The 17,907-nt window shown below is 37.2% G+C and overlaps 1 protein-coding gene across 3 annotated transcripts in view; it reads left to right on the top strand.

Moving 5' to 3' along the window:
* PARP8 (poly(ADP-ribose) polymerase family member 8) overlaps positions 1 to 17,907 on the top strand; it is a 170,364-nt gene that overhangs the window by 146,578 nt on the left and 5,879 nt on the right. For all 3 annotated transcript variants that reach the window (XM_058564110.1, XM_058564109.1, XM_058564108.1), the window contains 6 exons: positions 1,100 to 1,212; positions 1,449 to 1,521; positions 2,772 to 2,841; positions 5,559 to 5,632; positions 7,106 to 7,175; positions 8,035 to 8,119. In XM_058564110.1, the coding sequence (XP_058420093.1) occupies positions 1,100 to 1,212; positions 1,449 to 1,521; positions 2,772 to 2,841; positions 5,559 to 5,632; positions 7,106 to 7,175; positions 8,035 to 8,119 (485 nt within the window). The remainder of the gene's footprint in view (positions 1 to 1,099; positions 1,213 to 1,448; positions 1,522 to 2,771; positions 2,842 to 5,558; positions 5,633 to 7,105; positions 7,176 to 8,034; positions 8,120 to 17,907) is intronic.

Here is a 17,907-nt window from a genome sequence, read left to right as displayed (position 1 = left end):
AAAACTATTTATTAGTTGGGAGAACTGACCCCTGTGATTTTTAGGCAGCCTCTCCAGAAAACTGAAGTAGACTCAGGATAAGCCTGATTCTTCAGTTTGGAATTGCCGTATGTGCACCAGCTCCAGGCTGTTCCAAGACGTCAAATTCAAATTCAGGCTGCTGCCCTGAACTTTTAAGTAAATAAGAGTCAATATGAAATCATTTAGTTATTCCACAAGTGATAGAAAGAGTATTATCTAGAGATTGACCAGAAGAAGGTAATGTGTTTTTTATCATTGTCAGTTTCATGTTGGCACAGCTCCACTTTTCTGTTTCGGAGAAGATGTTGCCTCTAGATATCTCCCTTATCAGCCTAATATGCTTACAAAATAAAGAAAAAGCTAATGGACTCTGATTTCGGTTCTGATTGTCACCTAAGAGCAGTATCTAGAATCTCAGCTCTCCCATCTATGGAGAATCTCTAAACTGTGAGATTCCTCTGAATTGTATTTTTATGCAAGGTTATTCCTAGGTCCAAGGGCAGCATTTAGAAAATGTTTGTCAAGCAGCTAATCCAAAAGGTTCTGATTTCATTTCTTTCCATGAACAAAGGGGAAAACTATATTTGAATGTAGGCAATTTCTAATTTTATAAATATATGCAAATAAAGCATAATGATGATAATTTTTACAACGTTAATATCTCTAACTGACTTTTCTGCTTAGCAAACTCTCAGAATATTTCCCCAGTTGAATTGCTAGTGTATACGTAGAGAATTCAATAATAAAAATCTTAAAAAGAGATGTAACTGGGAAGCAGATCTGCTTGGACGTGATTGATTACATAGTGTATTCCAAAGCTAAATATAAATGCCTTTGGATTGTCCGTCTCCTATTCCTTTTCCATTAGCCTAAAGAATTATCCTTTGTATCAGCAGTTCCATGTGATTTATCATTTATGCAGTTTTTTTTAAATGAGTGGTCTTGTTAATGTAAGTAACCTAAAATTACAGTGGTTTGAAACTAGATAATTCTTAATCCAGTAAAATTTGAAATTGTCAGCAGCCTGATTGTATGTTAAATTTGACGTGTTTTCATTTGTCATTATTTTAAATGGCAGCAATTGAAGTTTATGCATACTTCACATCAGTTCCTCCTTCTCAGCAGTCCACCAGCCAAAGAATCCAATTTTAGAGCTGCTAAAAAACTCTTTGGAAGCACCTTTGCATTTCAGTGAGTATGGCTTAATGTCGATGGGGGTGTGTCTCCATCTCAGTCTTCCAGAAATGTGTGGGGAAGAAACCGTTCTCTTTTAGTAGTTGGCTATTAACACTGAAGAGTCCACTACATAATACTTGACTTGGAAGCTCAGAACTTTCGGAAGACACCATGACTTATTGTATTGTGACTTCATTAAAAGATCATTGATTTTTGGTTTTGCTTTTTCCTTCCCCATCTCTGTGTTTTAGTGGCTCACACATTGAAAACTGGCACTCCATCCTGAGGAATGGTCTAGTTGTTGCTTCTAATACAAGACTGCAGGTAAAATTTCTGAATGATCTAGCAAGACTTCATTATTCTTCAGTATTGGAGTTCAGTAAGCAGTCCTGGTGTTATGTTTTTACTTACAAAGAGAAGCATAAAAAATTACGTGGAATTTCTAATAGGCATAAGTATTTTTCATGAAATAACTGAAACAGAATTGATCTATACACAGTATAAGGATGAAAAGAAAAAGAAAATTGAATTCCCTGTGAAAAAATAGTAAAATCACTTTGAACTTAAGTAAGAAAAAAATTATCATGCAAAAAGTAAAACCATATAAGCATTCTAGCTGCTAATTCAAGACACATTTCGTGAGCACTGCCTCAGTGTGAATACTCTAAGTGAAGAATAGATAGGGCTAAGAGTAAGCAAAGTGGAGATTGGACACCAGAGAGACATCTGCTACCTGCTTTTCAGCCACCAGGAAGTTAGCAGGATGTTGTGCATGTGGTCCTCATCCTTATTTATGCCCTTCATCTCCAACATCCCACTTCCGTCTCACAGCTGATTTCATCTGATGATGTAAGGAATAAGGAAGTTAGAAACTGAGATGCTCAACCCAATGAGCTGTGCTAGATCTCACACTCTGATACACAGTTGAGATGATACAATTGAATGTAAATGTCCATAAATGTACATTTATTGAATTAATCTCCAGTTCATATTAAATAGGGTATGAGGGCCCTAGAACATAGAGAGAATGAGAGAGAATTTTAATTGCTCTGAGTACAGTAGTTTCTTAGACGAGTTGTAGAGTTTCAGTTAATTAAACGCTCTGTAACTTGAAAATTTTGGAGGAAGATGAGAATAGGTTGATCGTGTTGTATAATGAAAATCTGAATAGGATACTTTGCTGATAGATTAGCATGCGAGTCCTAATCAAAATTCTGTCATGTGTTTCAGCCTGTTTTTGTTTTCAGAATTTTAGATTCATTAACATACAATATAATATATAATACATATAATATATAACATAACATATAATACGTGACTCTCTTTGTCTTTGGTAGAGTGGAAAACCTTTATCAAGGATTTTTTCTCTGGCTATCATTTTCCATATATCAGTGCACGCTGAATTTTAAGGACCAGAATATTAGTACTCTTTTCAAATTAGATCTTGGAATAAGAGCTTTATTATTTTCTAAGAGTTAATGCTCCAACATGAGACCGATGGCCGTCCTTTGTAAAAATACTGACATTTGAAACCGTTGACTGACCATTTCCTCTCCCTCTCTTTCCCGTTGTAGCTCCACGGTGCAATGTATGGAAGTGGAATCTATCTCAGTCCAATGTCAAGCATATCATTTGGTTACTCAGGTAAGCTTGTATATGATTTCTAACCTCAAATTTATTAGGTTTTACATTTTTTATTGTTATATATTCCAGGCACAATTTTCTGCCAAGTGAATGAAGTTTATTTGATGTATTTGTATTAAATTCATTTGATCAACGTCAGAAGCGGAAACAAAGCTCACGTGTCAAGATGAATTTATACTTCCCCTAGTGTATAAGATGGAATGTATGTTTTGTCAATTTCAAAATTAATTTTAATTTTGTTTCAGTAGTTTCTGCATTTATTCCATCCACAAGTAAATATAGAGAACGTAGTATGTGCAAAGCATTAAGTAAAGCACTGAAAAGTATACATACATATGAATCCACTGTCATTGGGTGTAATTCCGTATCCTGCCGACTTCTGATGTTTGGATTATTATATATCCCCTAAAGAAGTTTTGAGCAGTATGGAAAATTTAGGATTAGAAAAACACCCTCAGAAACATCCTACTTATTGACACCTTCTTGTTAATATTTTGGTGAGACTGTGTAAAAAAATTATTTTGGAATAAATTGAAAGCATGTGCTGAGGAGGAGCCTGGTAAATTCAAAATATGGAATGAATGATCCCAAAATTGTTAGCATTTGTAATCCTCAGGTGGTGAAATTTGGGGTGATTACTTCTTTGCACTTTAAACAATTTTGGAATATTTCACAATGATCAGTGTGGTTTTTTAGAACAATAACTTATTCTGTTTAAATATAAAGTAATTATGCCTATTGTAAAGAAATTGAAACTACACAGGATTGTATAAAATAACAAAGGAAATATTTTCTTTCTTTTCTACGACATCAGTGTTTAGTGTTTTTCCCTTCAGACTTTTAAATGCTTTTGTATTCATATTCCTGCATATATAGTTGGTTTTGCTTGTGTGTTCGTGGGTGTGTATGTGTGTGTGTGAGAGAGAGAGAGAGAAAGAGAGAGATTATATGATTACATTAAACAACTTCAGAAGATGTGGTGCACATGGTGCCTGGATGGTAAGTCTTAAGATCCTCATATTATAGAAAAGGATACTTAGAGAGGTCCAATGACTAGGTGAATGTTAACCAGGCCTGCCTGTCTACGTCCTTTGCCCAAGTTCATGCTCTTTGACCACAGCAAGTTGTTTCTCAGTGTTCCGCCCGACTTTTCCAGAGCACATGTCCTGAGAGCACCAGGTGGACTCTGTGCCTTTTCTGACCCAGCCTCAGAGGCCACATGGCATCACTTCCCACATATACTATTGGTCCAAGCAGTCACAAGCCCCTCCATATTCAAGAGTTGGGGAATTAGACTTCATTTCTGATGAAGGAGTGGCCAAGTCACATTGTAGAAAAGCATATGGGTTGAGAGATATTGTTGCAGTGATCGTTGAAAATACAATATGCCAAAATAACACTAAGAAAATAAATACCAGGAAGAATTAGATAGTATAGGAAATAGAGTAACATAGTTCAATGAAGAAAACAATTAAAATCAGCGTAAATCAGACCCTAAATCTTATTAAAACAGAACACAATAAAAAACTAATATAAAACCAGTTTAAATAAGTAAATACATCCTCAGCATGGATAAGGAAAATCATCAAGTACTGTGATTTTTTGCTTCTTATGCTGGTGTATAGACTCCTTAGATGGGTTTGTGGGAAGGATTGTGGGGGATACGGATGGATGTAAAATTTGTCTACGTGAATGTTCCTTTGTCTTTGGAGAGGATCCATAGCTTTCATCAAATTCTTGAAGTGTCCTTGATTGGAAACAATATAAGAACTACTACAGAAGATGAAGTAGCTTCTTAGTTGGTTTTGAGAGCTGCGAGTCTAGGGGGTAGAGAACAGAACAGTCTCTCTGCATATAATATCCTTTGTCTTTCCCTCAGAACTGTGTGTCTGAAACCCCAGGCCTGCTCCTCAACCTGATCCCACTCACCTCTGCACCTTTAGGGGAATGTCTGACTTGGAAAGGCTTACATCCACACCGTTTGCTATTTGGTCTACTCGCTTTGTGTATTCTCCTTAAGCCTTTTTTTGAAACAGCAACCAAAAAATCACCAGGCTTCTCAACTTGAGGACAGTAGATGAGCGTTTTCAAGTAAAGTATAGCTATAAATTTACCTAAAACAGATACAAATTTTAGTTCTGTGTTGTCTAAAATATTTCACAGTAAAAAATCATGGCATTAACAGAGTAAGCTAGGACTTGTGAGTATCATAGACAGAAACACATATAATTTTCCTTTATTAGAAGAAATAGTAAATTCTACACGAAATGGAGCATATATCAACAATTCATGAAGTTAAGTTACAGTATAAATATATTTTTCTGATATTGTTCGTATTTCATACCCCTCATCTTCTCCTTCTACTAACCAGGTGGTAAGAATGAAAGTTAGGTTCTAAAAGCCTTTTAAACCAAGTTTTAAGAATTTTCTAATTATATCAATTTTATGCAAGAGAATTTCCTATCCCCGTTTCAATGCAGAGAAAAACAAACTGGATTTTCTCCTCTCTCACTCGACTAGGACTTCCGAAACCCGCTGACTTTCCACCCCGGGTGCTGAGGGCACAGCAGCTGCTCCTTGGGGAGCCCAGTGTGACCATCTGTGGCCTGATGCAATCAGACCGTTCCTCAAGTGGAACTTTGTGGTGTAGATGGATTGTATTTTGAGCTGCACCATAGAACTTTGTTCCTAAATTGTTATTTTGCTGATGTTTTCAGGGATGAACAAGAAGCAGAAGGTGTCAGCCAAGGATGAGCCAGCATCAAGCAGTAAAAGCAGCAGTGCATCTCAGGTGTTGTAGCGACTCCAGGGACCACATACAATGAGTGAACTCGAGCTTCAGTAGCCAGCAGGACTTCAATAAATGCTCAGGCTTTTTAAGTCTGCAAAATTATTATTTTAAGTGGTCATTACTCATAAAGGAATAAAACTCGCCCTAACATGCGTTAACCAAAGTGCCTTTATTCAATAAATATTCAACAAGGATTTATTGAGCTCCCACTATAATGCTAGAGACTCTCCTAGGCATTGGGCAACAGTGATAATCAAAAATAGACAAATCTTCTTGAAGCCTACATTCTACTGAGTGAATATAAATGAATATGTGTATATATATATATATATATTTTTTGTGTGTGTGTGTGTGTGAGGAAGATCAGCCCTGAGCTAACATCCACGCTAATCCTCCTCTTTTTGCTGAGGAAGACCGGCTCTGAGCTAACATCTATTGCCAATCCTCCTCCTTTTTTTTCCCGAAAGCCCCAGTAGATAGTTGTATGTCATAGTTGCACATCCTTCTAGTTGCTGTCTGTGGGACGCAGCTTCAGCATGGCCGGAGAAGTGGTGCGTCGGTGAGCGCCCGGGATCTGAACCCGGGCCGCCAGTAGCGGAGTGCGCGCACTTAACCGCTAAGCCACGGGGCCGACCCTGAATGTATATTTAGATAGAAAGAATGATAGGTAGTGGTAAATATTATGAGGAAAAATCTGGGAAAAGGGATGTTGCATGCTGTGAGATGGAAGATGGAACCAGAATGAATATTAAGTGGAGTGATCAGGAAAGGATGCTCTGAAAATGTTTTATGTGAGTAAAGGCCTATAGGCAGTGAGCCATATGGCTCTCTGGGAGAAAGAACATTCCAGGCAGAGAGAAGAGCAAGCACAAATCCTTTGTTGTTTCAGAGAAAATAAATATTCTGGACAAATTAAAAATCCATCTGATAAATACTGTGACTTTAAATTAAAAAAAAATAGAATAGCCAATTTAATGGCTAAAAACAAAAACATAACCTCAGATTTTCTACATGAGATGTTTCTTTCGAAAGCTTTGTAGCTTAGTTAATGATGCTGTAAAAATGGGTTGGTATTGGGTGGTTAGATGATTTGGAATAATTGACTTTAATGTTTGAAAAGATCATGCAACTTTAATTTTGTTTCCCTTGAAATAAAGATGCCAGGCTTCCAGTAAAAATACATTTGAGTTCTAATTCTATGTTGTGAGACTATTGAACGTTAATTTAGCATTTTTTAGTTCACTTATCTTGAGAGTGACTTAATAATGATTATGTACAGAAATTAAGTGATACAACAAATATAGCTTGACATTAGGAGAGAATTCCAGGATATTGCTACTAGTCTAGATAGACTTTTTTTTTCTTTAATCTGGAGCTATCTTAGTAACTATTATTTTTTAATGATGATCATTTTTTTTCACTTGAGCAACTGCCCCATTTTTACTCTAATTTTTTAATTCTTTTGGAATTCAGTCACAGAAAAAAGGGCAGCAATCCCAATTCCTGCAAAGCCGTAACTTAAAATGCATAGCCTTATGTGAAGGTAAGTTGAACGTTTTTACAAACCGCATAGTGTTAATTCTCTGCCTTACCTGTGTTTAAGAATTCAAGTATATTTACAGAATGCTCACAGTGGAATAATGGAAGCATTATTCTTTATGACCATCTCTAAGGGCACAAATGGAAAACGGGTACGATAGAGATCATAGAGGTTAAAATAAAAGAGCAGAATTGGCAAGAATTCAGACAGTGCAGTATTTTATTCTTGGCAGATCTTTCAGAATGGTAATTATGTCTTTCTGATCAAGGATTGCTTATCTCTTTTGTTAATATGCCACTTTCCTCTTCGAGTTGGTTTTTGAATGTATAATACCTTGAAAAATCTGAAAGATAACTAAGCACTGAGAAGATAACCCAATAGGTCTTTCTGTTCCTATGCTGAAATTATTCTTTTATTCTGAACTTAGGACAGAAAAATTGATAGACGATTTGCAAGATCATATACTTTTCTTTGTTCTTGCTTTAAAATCTGATTGGCTAAAAATTCATTTTTTCTTCTTATGTTGGGAGTTTCAGTAGTTAACTGTTAACTATCTTATAAGTTTTCAACACCTGATGGTTACATAAGAGACTAAGTTGCTTTCTTCATAGTTGCCAAGTGAGGACCTCATAGCTTTGGTAATACACAAGTGATTTCCTTCCTGTTGTTACACTAATCATGTGCAAAACGTAAAATTGTTCCATGACATTTCATTGTTTTTGTTTTCATTTCTTGATAGCTAATAAGGTTAAACATTTTTCATATGTTAATTTGTGCATGTATTTTTGCTTTTAGGTTTCTAAGAGAAAGGATACGGTAACTTAAAATAAAATAGTTCTTTAATTTTATCTTCCACCTACAGTAATCACCTCACCTGACCTGCACAAACATGGAGAGATCTGGGTCGTCCCGAATACTGATCATGTCTGCACACGATTCTTTTTTGTGTAAGTGTGAAGGTTCAAATGCATACATTACTGTCTTCTCCATAAATGAGGGAGTAGTGACTGCGTTGTTGTTTGGTTACTTTAGTGACCAATATATAACAGACAAGCAATTTCTCATCAACTTAATGTTTTTGTTTTGTTTTCAGTAAGCTGTAAAATGCAAAGTGATATTTAAATGCTGTTAACTTAAAAGAACTGAAGAACAACATTCTCTCTTTAACCATCTCTCTATTGTGTGTATAGGTATATTTATATATATACACACACACAGATAGATGTGTACACACATACATATACACATACACACTTTGTGTATAGATTTTTAAAATACTAGAACTGAGAATGAAGAAAACAATAATAAGAAGATCCTGTCCCTCTAAAAAGTTGATTTACATTCCATATAATATAGGCTGGCAATGCAGGGCATGTTGGTGTGAATTTTTTAACACATCTGTATCATAAGAGCTGCATTAAAATATAAATGCATTATTTTTCATCCCTAAAGAATCAGTGCAGTAGATGTGTCTGATTTTCATGCCACCCTTGCTTGACTACCAAGCCTTTTCCCATGCCTGTTTCTTCCTCATCTACGGTCCTGTCACAGAAAGAACCTCAGGGAAGAATTGAGTATATCTGTTTTGTACTCTTATATAGTTTTCTAAAAAGAAGCTGGAAAAATGCACTGGCTTGTTTTATAAGCCATGTCAAAATGACTGCATCAAGATCGCTTCAATATATAGTGTATTGATAGCATGCTGTGCCTGTAGTATTTGATCTGTTAGCATAGTGACAGGCTATTCACAATGAAAATTTTATGAACGACCTGTTTTTCTTTTGGATGGTATGAAAACTGCGACTCTCTTATGATACAGATTTATGTGTTATGTATCTGTGATTCTTATGTATTTATGATACATATTAATACACACATTACATATTTGAGACATATGCATATCTATAGCTTTCTTTCTTAATGGCGAGGCAGCAAGGAGTATTGTGGAAAGAGCCCCACTTTTGATCAGACAGTTTGTGTCCAGGCTCCCAGTTATTAGTAAGGTGACATTAGCCGAATTGCATAACCTCTGTAAGTTTCATCAGTAGATACAATGTTGTGTCCTCTGTAGATGCAATAAAACAAGATATCTACCTGTACCAGTCAGAATCCCAACAGGAAGCTGATGGCCCATGATAAATATGATCGTTTCTATCATCCACAAGTAGATTACTTACAAAGGTGTGGTTATAGGGGAATCATAGGTCTTAGGTCTAGCGTAGTAACCTGGATCTAGTGGCACTGGAGCTGTTATACATCCCAGATCCAAAAGGACGAGAGCAAGAAGCGATGGTCAGAACCTGGTAGGAGAGCCCTTTCTAGTTCAGCACATTTGACTGAGTCATGGCCTTCTGTTGAGGGACGTAGGCAGCCCAGGGGGCCCATATGGGGCTGGAACCAAGGGAAACCTTAACCTTGCCCTCCTGCCAGTGTCCTGCTGGGGCTCCCCATTGGCCAAACCCTACCAGAAATTAGAAGACAAGGAAGCATATTGACGGACTCCATACAGGTCGGCCTCCTGGGGCAGAATGCAAGGTAGAGAAGGGCGCCATGTGACTCTGGAGGCTCCGAGGAAAGCTATCGGCACCCTACTTTTTAAGCTTATTATTTGGATTAAGTTAGCACAATGCAGATCTCCATGGAAAGGCATTCATTAGATATTTTTTCCCTTCTTTCTTGACCGTCTTGACTATTATCCACTGTTAGAAGATTAGCCTTCCAAAAGACACTCCCAGTCACAAAGATATTTCATTGAGTGACCTTAAGATTTTGACAGGAAAGTAACTCCACAGCCCGTTCCTTAGCCCGACATTAATCAATTAATCTCCTCCTTTTAGCATCTTGCTAAAATTCAAATTTATTGAGCTAAATAAACAACTTTAGACATGTAAGTAGGCAGTAAGCATTTCTAGTATTATTTCTTTGAAATTTTATATAAATTATAGGTAAAATAAATCTGTAGGGATATGTGTTTGGATGTGTGTGTTTACTGGAGAGAAGAATTTCTGCATTTCATAAGAAAAGAAGTTGAGTAAAGACCTTCTGAAGAAAATACTTTCAGTACACTCATACTTTCCAAGTAATACAAAGGAAAAAATTCTGTTAATGATTTTCATTTCTTTATAAACACAAATGAGATTTCATCCTTTCTCTCTGCTCTCTCAGGAGAGAAGGGCCTAATTAAGGAAAATTGATAAGATTCAAAACACATCAAAAGGAGCATCCATTCACTAATGAATATACATACTAATTACAACCATTAGTTTCTTTCTTTATAAAAGATATAATCAGAGTTCTACTAGTGTTGTGCCTCCTGAGCGAGTGATAACATCTAGGAAAGAATAAATTGATGAGCAAGAAGTGAATTATCACAAATAGACCATAATCAGACAGAAATTCATTTTCTATTCTTATTTTATTCTGATTTTTTTTTTTTAGCATTATGTGATCCCCTATGTTAGAAGCTTAGCCTGATGACTAGGATATAAATTAGTGAGGCTGCCTTTTTTTATCTGTTAAGTGAAAATATTAAAAATTAAAATAACTTCTATGCTAATCTGATTTCCAGAGTGAAGGAGATAATAAAAGTCATTTAATATCCTAATCACATTCTTCCCAACAAGTAAACAACACAGAATGAGAGAAAAATTGGGGGGACATTTTAGGGAACAGACTGCTGTATCAGAAAAAATAGAAAGTAAAATTTAAAGGAAGATATCTGTTAGGGAAAAAAAAAAGAGGAGACCAGTCCTGTGGCATTGTGGTTGAGTTCACATCCTCCGGTTCGCAGGTTCAGATTCTGGGTGCGGACCTACACCACTCACTGCTGGCCATGCTGTGGCAGCGTCCCACATACAAAATAGAGGAAGATTGGCACAGATGTTAGCTCAGGGCCAATCTTCCTCACCAAAAAAAAAAAAAGAAAGAAAAGAAAGAAAGAATGAGACGTTTGAAAAAATTTTGTTGGAAAGTTTCAAAAATGAATAAACTTAATTAAATATAAATGTTTCAGGCAAAATGTAATAATTCAGATATTATAAACAGATTCCAGCCAATTTTGTGTGTTGATTTCCTTGCTGACCTTGAGACACGTGTGTACAAAGACATGAAGATCAATGTGTAGAAATAAGGCAGCTGTTTTAAAAATGGCTAGAAACTGGGCTGAAACAAGGGATGTGAAAACCTGATGGACATATTGTGCTCCAGTCATATACAACAAAAATGTTTATTTCACAGTGAATGGGAATTTTAGAGCTAGAGAGGAAAACTTTTCATAAATAGGATTAAATAATAAAATTCACGAGAAGGGAATTGATGATTTGGCAAGTTAACAGAATGGGTTATCTGGTGCCATGGGCTCCCCCATGCTGCGTCACCCCCAACCACTGCCATAGTGAAAACTCTTAGAGATGGGAGTATGTGTTCTCCCTCAACTGTCTGAGACCAGGGAAAGGTTAAGAACCACTAGGTTTGCATATCTTGCTTATTTGATGTTACAACCTACATGTTTAATGCTTTAGTGTGGAGCAGGCTGATCTGCAAATGAATTCTTTCCATATTTTGTCTATTACATAAATTTAAGGTACGTACCTCCTTCTATTTCTCAGAACATTTCAAGAAGTTCAGAAATTTAAGAACAGAAAGGAACAAATAAAGCAGACCATCTGCAGAAAAGCGACGGGTTATTTTCAGGTTCTTGAGTCAAGCAGAGCTCAGTGCTAATAAATAAATTTAAAGGAATTCCTATCCAAAGTCTATTTCATCTTTTAAGGTCTAGCTCAAATACCACCTCTTCTGTGAAGCTCCTAATCAAAATTAATCTCTCTTCCTGGTGTTGCTACAGTTCACTGCAGAACTTCCATTTAAAATTCAGTTTATTCCTTGTACCTTACTTACCTTGTACCTAAACTCCTGAAGGGAAGATTCCTACTCTCGTCTTTAACTCCCGTGCATCACCTTGCACAGTGCCTGATGCACAGTTACTTATTGGTAAATTTTTAATGAATGAACAAAAAAAAAAGGGCAAGAAGGAAAATATTTTAGGATTATATATGGTTTTTATTTTAGGTCAAAGTTTAAAATATATATAAAGAGGCAGATACAAGAAAAATTTATAAAAGAAGAACTGTAGAATGGCTATTAAGTGAAATAAGAGATGTCTTTCATCATGATTTTGCAGAAGATGAATAATGTTCGATTGGGAACACGGTGAGGAGACAACTTATTTATAAAGTTAGAAGACAAAACATTCAGTTATGGCTCAGTGAAGCTGGGTGACATCACACTGGGTGACATCAAACTGATATGATCAGGGAACTTTGCTTTATCCCCAGTCTGTAATAAATCCAGTTTCTCTGTCTGCAGCCCAGATATCTTCCCAGGATTTAAACTGCCGCATCCCTCCCCTGCTTAAAACTCTTTAGCAGCTGCTTACTGCTTGTAAAATGTAAAATGAAGTCCAGTCTCCTTTACAAAGGGAGCCAGCTGTCTCCTCAGCCCTTCGTCCTTCTTCAGTGCCACCATTGGAAGGTCAAGGAGACCCAAGCCCCAGCCTCATGGCCCACCATTTTTCATTGCCCACCCTTTCTCACCTCAAGATGATTTGCTCCACGGCCTGAACTGTGTGCTGTCACTTCCACACTTCATGCTTTTGCTCTTTCCTTTCTCCACTAAACTGGGATTCTGTCTTCCGCTCTCTCCCCTCATACCTATTCATCTAATTCCCATTCTTTTTTTTTTTTTTTTGTGAGGAAGATCAGCCCTGAGCTAACATCCGTGCTGATCCTCCTCTTTTTGCTGAGGAAGACCGGCTCTGAGCTAACATCTACTACCAATCCTCCTCCTTTTTTTTTTGCCCCCAAAGCCCCAGTAGATAGTTGTACATCATAGTTGCACATCCTTCTAGTTGGTGTATGTGGGATGCGGCCTCAGCATGGCCGGAGAAGCGGTGCGTCGGTGCGCGCCTGGGATCCAAACCCGGGCCGCCAGTAGCGGAGTGCACGCGCTTAACCGCTAAGCCACGGGGCCGGCCCTAATTCCCATTCTTATTTTAAATCTTAGTGCATGCCTTCCCTGCTCCCAGAAACTTCCCTTGACTCCTTTGTGCTGCTGCTTTGTGTTACTGTATAATGCCCCGGGCATGTGTTTATCATCGGATTGTACTTTTCTATGTATAGTCTTCTCCATTACTCTGTGTACTTCTTGAGGTCAGGGGCTATGTGGCTTGTTTGTCTTTGTGTTCCTAGCATAGTGCTTGGCAGATAAATAGGAATGACTGTATTGCCCATATTATAACTGCTTGCTGGATATTTCCCCTTGAAAAGCCTGCTAATACCTTAAAATCCATATATACAAAGTAGAACCCATTATTGCTAAATTTTCTAACCAGCTTCTCAACTTCCCCAATCTATGCAGTGATTTTACATTTGGGAGAGACTTCAAACCTGAGTTGTAGTTTTCAGTTTCTTTTCCTTTTTCACTGTAGTCATCAGCTCCCCGGTATATCTTTTCACTGTTTTCTCCTATCAATACCTTTGTTTCCATGCCTATATCATTCATTCTCTCCCCCAGAGTACACCAAAAGATTACTAGTTATTCTCTATGCTTCTGATTTCTTCATTGCTCCCAATCTGTTTTATATAATGCCGGATTTATTCAGCATTATCATTATTACACAATGTACAGAAACTGAAATCAAAGGTAAGCAAAAAGGAAAAAAATCACCCATAATATCCCCACTTAGAGTTAACTACAGTTAATCTTTTGGTGTATAGCCTACATTTCTGTGCATATAAAACTTTAAGATCATACTATTTATACCACATCAATTTTCCTGAAGTGGAGTTTTGATTATTCCTTGCTCATACAGGTGGAGTTATTAACAAATAAAGACATGGCATTCTGCAACATAGAGCCCATTTTACCTTACTTCAATTACCAGTACAAACCACTGATTGAATAAAATTATTATCCAAGCTGTTTCTTGAAAATAGCTTGGAGTTGCTTTTCCCAGTATTTTGCTCATTCAGTTCAATTGATTGGCCTTCTCACCAGCTCGGCCTTTAGTCTGTCTTTCAAGGCTTTACTCCATGGCCTTTTCCATGATAGCTTTCCTGACACCTGAGTCAGACATGATATCTGTCTTTACTCTGGGTTTTGCTCACCCTGACTTTGTACCACCCAGGCTGCCTTGTCCTACAGTTATTTGCATAACTGTGTTATTTCCCCTAGTAAAATGCAAATTCTGTCTGTGTTTGGGAATCTCACATCTTGTGCAGAAACACTTGATACATACTGAATGAAAGCAGTGACAAAAAGACCGAATGGTCTAACTTAGTGAAGAGATTATATGTGGGCTGTGGAGTAGACAGTGCAGTTACAGCATCAGATTTCTTACAGGACTTTGGACAAGTGCTGGATATCATTCAGTTCACGGTGAATTTCTCTTCTCTATTGCTAAAGAAAAACAGTGCCTCATTACTGGGTCCTAGAGTTAGGGAGTCAGAAAACAGACATGTGCCAAGCTTGAAACTATCACAAAGCTGCCATGTCGGTTTGAAAATAAAGGTTGTCAGTACAATCAAAAGTTTTTATCCATGAAATTTCCTAACATACCCAAGAGTTCCAGACAGCTAAATTTCATCTATTGCCTTATTTTCTCTCTCATAACTTTTTTGTATGTGTGTGTGAGGAAGATTAGCCCTGAACTAACATCTATTGCCAATCCTCCTCTTTTTTTTTTTTTTTTTTTGCTGAGGAAAATTGGCCCTGGGCTACCATCCATGCCCATCTTCCTCTGCTTTATATGGGACACCACCACAGCATGGCTTGACAAGCGGTGTGTGGGTCTGCGCCCGGGATCCGAACCCGTGAACCCCAGGCCAGAGCACACGAACTTAACCACTATGCCACCAGGCCAGCCCCTCTCTCATAGGTTTTAAAGCAAATTGGTTTATTTTTTATTAAAATTTTAGTTATCCTCCTGGGAACATAAGTAATTTTTGTCTCCTTTTAGATGGTGTCATTTTTCCTTCTTCAGAAAGCCCCCATCAAGTGTATCATTTGCCTATTGATATCATTCTTGCTCTATTTCTTTTTTGGATTTTTTGTTTTCTGGACATAGATGAACCTCACTGTTAACATTAACAACCTATGTTTGTCTGCTGTAGTAATAAATAGCCACAAAATATTCTGTATGCCATATTGTATAACTACCCTAATGCCACTAGTAATTTGTGTATCCAAGCCCTGCCAGTGGACCATATTAAATGGTAGTTTGTTTTTCCTTTATTATAATACATGCTTCATCGTTTAAGACACCTGAATGCCTGTGGCCAGTTTTATCCTTCAACCCACAACTGTTGTGTTTCCTTGTGGGCTTCATAGACAAAGGAAAAATTGGCATTTTTCTTTATAGTTTCAATCTCAGTCTCTCGCTCTTCTTCTCTCCTCCCCCCATGCTCTTTCTGCCTTAAATTACTATAGTTTATTTAAAGATTGTGAGTCTCATCTCCTCTCCATTAACTTCAAATGCTTTTTAAGTGTCAATGATCATGTAATATTTGGGGATAGCAAACTCCTCCAGTTGACTGTGGAATAGAGTGATAGGGATGTGATGGGACATAACATAGGGATGAGGAACTTCAGGTTTGAATTATGAAGCATCCTGGTATGCCATGCCAGTGACATTGGATTTTGTTCTGCAAGTGAAGTGGAGGCCATTTGTATCACTCTAGCAGGGCAGAGATTAGTCTTGTAGGAGGGATGATAGAGATAAGCGTGGAGCCAGATAGTTATAATGTTGTTACAATATCTAGGTCAGTGTTTCTCACTACAAAAAGAAATGTGTTTGACATTGTGACTTGGGAAAAAGCAGTGCTTACTTTGTGTGGCATAGTCAATATTCTCTGTCCTATTCTAGTCTAATTTCATTGAAAAATGCTAGCCTGGACAATGTAAATTAATTTCAAAACCCACTAATTGAACACAACCTACAACTTGAAAATCACTCATTTAGATGAATGGTCATAAAGGTATTGGCATCAGATGGGGAGAAGATGCAGCTGGGAATAATTAGGAAAATAGAAGCAAGATAACTTGATGATTTATTGATTTGGGCACATGCGAAAGCTAAGAGTGACTGAATTTTCTTGTTAGGAGAGTGGGCAGATGATGGTAATTCAAACTGAGATATTGATAGAGTAAAAAGGAGCAGGCCTAGGGTAAAAAATTAAGTTCAGTTTTGAGTATACTACATTTGTGATTTTTGTGGGAAAATTATAGTTAGGGAAAGATGTAAGGATTGGAGATACAGTTTAGGAATCAGCATGTGGGTGATAGTTAAAACAATGGGAGAGATTGAGATAATTGAGAGTTTGTAATCATAAGAAGAGAGAACACGAGGAGTGAATTGTGGGTAAAACCAGCATTGAAATGGGAGGCCAGGATGCAATGAAAAAGATTGAGAATTCATAATCAAGGGCCAACTAGGGAGTGAAGAGATAATGTAGCTTCAAGAAAATGAGCAGTCAGCTATATTGCATTCTGGAGATGTAGTGGATAAAATCTCCTGAATTCATCAACTAGGAGTCCATGGGCAACTGTTATCAGTACTTTTCAGTAGACTAGTAGGGTCAGAAGAATGATAGCAGTGGGTTGAGGAAAAAATTAGAAGTTATAATGTTTTATAGACCATCTTAATCAAAGGTCAACTTTAAATTGTAAACAATAGAGATGATAGTATGTAGCCTGGGTATCAGTTAAGCTGAGCATATCTTATTCAATGTTATGTCCACAGTATAGAGGACATAGTAGGTGTATTGACTATACCAAAATTTCATAGAGATAGAACAAACATAAATGCATATTGGGAAATTTAGAGTAGAGATACATGTGGACTGGTATCTGAAATTGGGAAGCCATCAAGAACCAAAATAGTAGTAAGACCTGCCACTCTCCCTACTTCTCTCCAAGCACTGTGGTTTTCTTTGTGTCTGCTCCATTCTCTTTTTGTTGGTCTCTTTTGTTTTCTGTAATCTAAATCCTAGAGGAACTAGCCCAATTGGCTTGGTAAAACACCTTTATCTCCCTTGGGCAGAACCTTCAAGCTGGGTTGCCTCCAGCCTTGGCTCAGAATTATAGATGGCTTAGTTTACCCTTGGTCCGATGGGTAGCCAAGATTTATACAAAAACCAGGCTAACATATTTTACCTGCTCAATAAAATATATCTTTACACAGTTTGCCACAAAACACCTGATTAGATCTAGACAATTCTAAAGCATTTCACTTCGTACATTCTCTAGTTCTTAACAGAGCACTTAACAATTTGATCTCCTAAGAAAATATTTATAACTGGTCTACATACCACATAGCCCATTCTTTTCCTTACAGTAATGTTTCACCATTGGGTGTCATATATATATATATATACATATGTGCGTGTGTGTGTATTTGTGTGTGTGTATATATATACACACACATATACAAATACATATGTGTGTGTGTCTGTGTATACACACTTGCATGGTAAGAATTAACCAAGTAGACAGGCAACCTTGAGTCATTCTTAGGAGTTTAAACTTGATACAAATGTAATTATCACTAGGTATTTGAGCAGTCGATTATGTAAGGACCTAAGTTCTCGTTGGTATATGTCATCTGTTTCGTTTTCTTGTATTGTGCTATTTCAGGAGAATTTAAGTATGGGGAGGAAAAGACAGTGGCACACATCGATCT

This window comes from Diceros bicornis, chromosome 20 (assembly GCF_020826845.1).
Source record: "Diceros bicornis minor isolate mBicDic1 chromosome 20, mDicBic1.mat.cur, whole genome shotgun sequence".
Taxonomy (NCBI): Eukaryota; Metazoa; Chordata; class Mammalia; order Perissodactyla; family Rhinocerotidae; genus Diceros; species Diceros bicornis.
This window is presented reverse-complemented; position numbering and strand designations above follow the sequence as displayed.